Raw genomic sequence first — 6,233 nt, 5'->3', positions numbered from 1 at the left:
TGTTTTCTCAAAACGATAACCATCAATACCATGAAAACTTGCAATATCTGTGTTGATTATTTAGAACAATAGTTTAGATATATATATATATATATATATAGATTTAGAACAGTCGAGATTAAAAACTTCCAAATCCAGCTTCTTATAGTATTCTCATGCAACTAATTAAATTTCCACAATCCAATCAAAGCCCCCTTGTTGCTTGATATCCTTTAAAACTTGGCTTACTAAAACGGCATTCATGAATTAAATTTTAGCAATCCTTAGGGATTTGATATTAATTCCTCAATCATGCAAAACACAAAATTAGATTGATCAATGCTGCAAAGCAAGTAACCCAGGGCTTTGTATTATTGTACAGTCATAAGAACACAAGGTCACAAATTAAAATTGACAACATATTACCTAAGAATGCAAATGCTGGATGGTCATGTATATTAAGCAACATATAGTGCATGAATGCTTCAAAGGACTCATTTATATTTTTTTCTTTTGAATACCTGCTGTAGTGAACATCTTAAAACCACACTGTGGTACATAACAAAGACCATAATTTAGTTTGTTATTCGTTGATTATCTTATTCAGTTTGTATTATTTTGCAAACATAATGTACAATTTTTATGCTAATATTGAGCACTTCTTTATTTTTTAAGTGACTTGGCACATTGATATGAAACCTAACAATCATGACAATGATGGGGGTGAGTGTGATTGGAAGCCTAGAGTTCGCATGACATTTGATACAGAACAAGAAGTATATGATTTCTATAATAGTTATGGAGGAAGGTTGGGCTTCAGTATTAGAAGGGGTTATGTAAACAAGAGCAAAGAGGGGCAAATCACTTCAAGGCAATTTGTTTGTAATAAGGAGGGATTTCGGGTTGTCGACAAGCGAGATCCATTAACAAAAAATCCTAGGCAGGAAGTGAGGACTGGTTGTCAAGCCCGACTTGTTATTAAGTGGGATAGGAATATGCAGAAATTTTTTGTTAGTGATTTTGTTGAACAACATAATCATATCTTTGTACCAACAGAATGTACGCATATGTTACCATCCCAAAGGAAGATATCTGCATCACAGGCAACCGAAATAGATTTAGCTGAAAAATCTAGAATCCATCTTAATGCTGCATTTGAGCTCATGGGTAATGAAGTTGGTGGAAGGGAGTCACTTGGGTTCACAAAACTGGACCAAAAAAATTATTTGAGAACGAAGAGGCAAAACAGTTTAGCATATGGGGAGGCAAGTAGCATTTTGCAATATTTTCGTGACAAATCATTGGAGAATCCATCTTTTTTTTACTCGGTCCAATTAGATAACGAGGAGCAGATTACAAACATATTTTGGGCCGATGCTCAGATGATCATGGATTATGGGCAATTTGGTGATGTTGTGACTTTCGACACTACTTACAAGTTAAATAGTGCACATAGACCATTTGCGTCTTTTGTTGGATTTAACCATCATAGGGAAACTGTGATATTTGGTGCAGCTTTGATGTATATTCTGAAGAGATGGACTAAAAAAGCAAGATCTGAAAATGTGAAAGATAGGTGTAGACATGATATTCAAGTTGATGTAAGATTGCATCAAACTTCACATTATAGGTCATTGATGGCAATATTCAGATCAGTAGCGTGTAGAGCTTCTGAAAGTGAGGAAACATATAATTTGACGGTCGAGAAAGCGGATGAATTAATTGCAGACATTGAAACCATGTTAAGCGCAAAATTCAATATGCCTTGTTCAGATACTATTCAAGAAGAAAGCCCCCCCGAAAGCTTTGAAGTGGATGGTGTAGCGGATAAAAATGTAGTTCAAGCAAAAGGACTCAAGAGAAGAGAGCGCACTAGCAAGGGATGAAGGCGGATAAAAGGTGGTTTGGAGCTTGCGTTGGCAAAGAAAAATAAAACAAGTTCATATAATGCTTCTCAAACTTCCATGTCTGTTACTCCTCAAACTCCTCCCTTATTTTCGGCAAGTGCTCCTGAAGCCCCTCCCTTATTTCATCAGTCGGCTCCTTTATTTTCAAGTGCTCCTCAACTTCCTCCATTCTCGCAGAGTGTTCCTGAAGTTAGAGCTTCTTTGTCTCAATTTATGTATCCCGCCTATGATGTAAGTTAGTTTAATAAGAAGTTTTAGTAGAGATTTGTAGGTGACTATTATCATTTGAAATTAATATGTGTTTGTTATTGTTGCAGCCAAGTTTTCCTCATCACAATATGCATTTTTCCATGCCATCGATGTATTCCGTCCATGGAACCTATCAAGCATTGCTTAACAATGCAAGTAGTTATCACTCGCAAGCCTCAAATAGTCCCGCATGTAGTGAAGTAATTTATTTTTCACCTTTCCTCTTTTATTTTGTCATTCATTCATTTAAAGTTACAATTTATTTTATGGTTCCTTTGATGTAATATTATTTTATTTTTTTTGTAGGTACTATATGCTCGTGGTCGTGGGCGTGGGCGTGGGCATGGGCATATGGATCACACGTCAACATCTTAGCGTTATTTTGTTTTGGGAATTTTTGTGAATTTTTTGTTGGATATGTAATATTGAAAACCTTTCATGAAACTGTTGCTGAAATGTTGCTATAATGGAGTTAAAATGTTCCTGAATTTGTTGCTGAAAAATTGCTGAAATAGAGTTGAAATATTGCTGAAATAGAGTTAAACTGTTGCAGATTTTTTGCTTGAATAATGCTCAAATGTTGGTGAAATAGAGTTGATGAAATGTTGCTGAAATGTTGCTGTAATGGAGTTAAAATGTTGCTGAATTTGTTGTTGAAAAATTGTTGAAATAGAGTTGAAATGTTGCTGAAATAGAGTTAAACTGTTGCAGATTTTTTGCTTGAATAATGCTCAAATGTTGCTGAAATAGAGTTGATGAAATGTTGCTGAAATTTAGTTAAACTGTTGCAGATTTTTTTGCTGAAATAGAGTTAGAGTTGCAGTATCTCTGTTTGCAGCTTTGATGGATTAAAATTCTGTTTTTATAATGCTTAAATTCTTGCTTAAATTCTGTTTGGATGATACAAGGCAATACAAATTTTTGCTTAAATACTTGACAGAATTTTTGCTTCAATTCTGTTTGTAGATTTAAATTCTGTGTGGATGATGCTAGGCAAGACTTAGAATAAGCTTTTATAATGCTGTAGATTTTTAAACTGTTGCAGATTTTAAAATTCTGCTTTGGGAAACCTGTTATATAACATTGAACATTTCATATAACATTGAACATTTCATTGTTGCAGATTTTTAAACTGTTGCAGATTTTAGAAACATGTTATACAACATTGAACATTTCATATAATACAGCAACCTGTTATACAACATTCAACATTTCAACATTTCAACATTTTCAATAGATTTCAAAAACCTGTTATACAACATTCAACATTTTCAACAGTTCAACATTCAACATTATTCAACATTTCAGAAACCTGTTATATAACATTCAACATTTCCAAACCATCACATATAATACACATTGTTAAGCAACCAACATAATTCAATAGATTTGACAAACTGTTCATTCAACATTTCATCTCAAATAAACCTGTTACACCCTTGTTTTTGCAAACCTTCAGAATTTGAAGCACCAAAAAAAAATTACAAAACAAGTAGAAAAGTAGATTACATTCATAGGATGTTCGAAAACCTAAGAACTAAGTCATTTACATGAAAAAGTACAAAAATACACAAAATACAATGACATAAGTCACTGCCTTCAAGATGTTCTCAATCCTTTGAAGCCTTCTATCATGCTCACCAAGCCTTCAAGTAATGTCGTCGTCGTCAGCATTGGCACGGATTGATGAGGTAATGTCGTCGTCGTCATCATCTGCGAACCACCTGAAGTAATTGCAGTGGTCGTTCGAATCCTACAATGGACAAGAATCAATTAATCAATAAAGGACAAATGAAATTTGTAAAAAGTAACAGATTCATTTATATAACAGGTACTTACATATTTTCTTGGGCAAACAAAATAGACACGTCCTTTATTTCCATTCGCATTGGTTCGTACAATACGCACGGAAGCTATTCTTCCACAATTACAAAACCTTGGCTTTAATCTTAAGTTCGTATTATCAATAGAAGATGAAGCCATTTTTTTTTTCTGCATAAAAAACAAGTTATTAACAAGTGTGTTAGGAAAGTCAAGTTATCACAGTATAACAGCTCAATCCTAGTGAAGTTTATATTTTTAGATAGGGTCAATATATATTTTTTGAATATATGGCCCACTGTATTGTATCAATCAAAAGTTGTATATTTTTATTCAACAAAATTATCAAAAATTATATATTGTTCGCACACTCCAAAAGTGTGTGAGCAAATTCATTTTCTCATGTGACGGATTAATAATTGGCCCAATTGTAAATTAGGTTGGTTTGATTAGAATTTGTATACTTGTTTAGAAAACTGGTAGCAGTCTAGCAGATACTGGTTCCAGGGTAGTCAAAGTTGAGGATCATATAGTTGTCTGTATATGCACATTACAGACTGCTAGAATTTAACAAGTTTGGAGGTATGTCTTTGATAGTGGCTGTAATAGAACCTTGTCATTCCTGATTCTTTCTAATTGAAACTCTTTTTTATTTCTTTATGATCTGTTACTGGATGGATATGTTAGTATCTTCAGCTTCTGGATGTCTAGAACCAGTATTTCTTACATGCGGTCTGTATAATCATAATGTTTATTTCCAGTATTGCATAAACATGTCATTAACATAAAAGCAAATCACATTTGTTACACTTATTTGCTTATTCTTCAAACAAATTATGCATGAAAGTTGAATACTTTTTTAGCTTGCAGATTGCTTAATCAACTTCATATTAGGTTATTCTTCAAAATATTGGTGGCAGGAGTATATTGTTCTCCTTTCTCTGAACATGAGAAGCTGAAATGTGGAAGACTGGATGTGGTTCAGTTGGCTTGACTACTTACTTTTGTTGGGAAGCGGTGGCTCAGTTGTTTGACTAGTTTGATAATTTTGGGAGCGGGTGAGTGGTGACTTAATTTTTGGTTTCCTCCTTTCTGGTGTTTTTTTTTTCTTTGAAAAACCATTTATTGGATTCATTTAAACCATTTTATTCATTTTTAATATTTTTCTATTTGAGCAACTTAGAATAGAATTTTGAATGGTGTGAGGACTTTCAGTTTAAATTTACATTGGTTTGTTTAAGTCAAAACTTATAGTTTTACAAACCATTATGATTCCTGTATGTTCTGCCCATGAAATCTGGTTGCAATAATACAAAAGAAAGAGCATTGAGGAATTTTCTTGCTCATCCTTGAGCAATAGATGGCTTAAAGGATTAATGTGTTTTTAATAAGTAGTGTATTATAAACAGAACACCAAAAATGGGGCGAAACATGTGCACACCCAAAATCCTGAATCCTATAAGCTATACAACCACTGGCATATACATATCTCTAATAAACAGAATTGAACTCAACCAGCGTTTGTCTCATTCAATTACGTAGGGTTGGGTACATAGATCTATTTCCTCCAGTTGGTTGTTTCACAATCATATCCTCAGTTTACTTCAAGATAGTAATGTTTGTTCTTATCACCTTAATCAAAGTTCTCCTAGGCTTTCCTCTATTTTGTTTGCAACCGCCTTGTGTATTAAACACTCCTTTTGGGTGCAGTCATTAGTGTACCTGAAGGGGCAATCAATATCAAAGCTAGAAACCATATCTCTGAGCAAATAGAGTTTTTGCTTGCATCACTCCAAATAATTCTTGTACTAGTTCTTTCACTCCAAAGACTTATTAATTCTTGTTTCACTTTGCAATAGAAGTGGCACAGAAAATAATGAGAAATAAGAAGTGAAGATCTAAAGAAGGGATTCTGCTGTGTTGCTTTCCTCCATTGGGAATAGAAATGAGATGGGAAAAGTGTATGAAGTAGTAGTTAAATTTAATTCACTTTTTACTTCTCATTTCTTTTCTCTTCATACACCTCTACCCAAGTCTATGATCCAAATATAGTGTTACAGTCGTGAAGTTGTGAACAATGCAGATCATGAATGACTGCAATGCAGTATCCTGCTCGGATTTCTAGTATGAACTTGTATCAATTGGCCGTACTAATTGTAATTTTATCTTCGAGTTTGAATTTAAGTCGCTGTGTGTGTGTAATGTATGTTGTGTAATCTAAATCTTCGCCCTGTGGCAGTGTTATGGACTTACAGTTTGCTGTAATCCAGAGGCCAA

General features: G+C 33.8%; 1 protein-coding gene across 1 annotated transcript; it reads left to right on the top strand.

Annotated features, from left to right (window-relative positions):
• The first annotated feature begins 671 nt into the window (after positions 1–671).
• On the top strand, positions 672–1,865 carry LOC114257465 (protein FAR1-RELATED SEQUENCE 5-like). The gene has a single exon (XM_028197223.2). The coding sequence runs from the start codon at positions 672–674 to the stop codon at positions 1,863–1,865; it is 1,194 nt and encodes a 397-aa protein (XP_028053024.2).
• Positions 1,866–6,233: the final 4,368 nt, after the last annotated feature.

The sequence above is a fragment of the Camellia sinensis genome, chromosome 14 (assembly GCF_055761805.1).
Source record: "Camellia sinensis isolate YWXY chromosome 14, ASM5576180v1, whole genome shotgun sequence".
In the NCBI taxonomy this organism is placed as follows: Eukaryota; Viridiplantae; Streptophyta; class Magnoliopsida; order Ericales; family Theaceae; genus Camellia; species Camellia sinensis.
Note: the sequence above shows the minus strand (reverse complement) of the source record. Positions and strands in the feature narration are given on the sequence as shown.

What these genes read in the sequence shown, in the direction of transcription:
- LOC114257465 (XM_028197223.2), top strand. Translation starts at nt 672, where the DNA reads ATGAAACCTAACAATCATGACAATGATGGGGGTGAGTGTGATTGGAAG.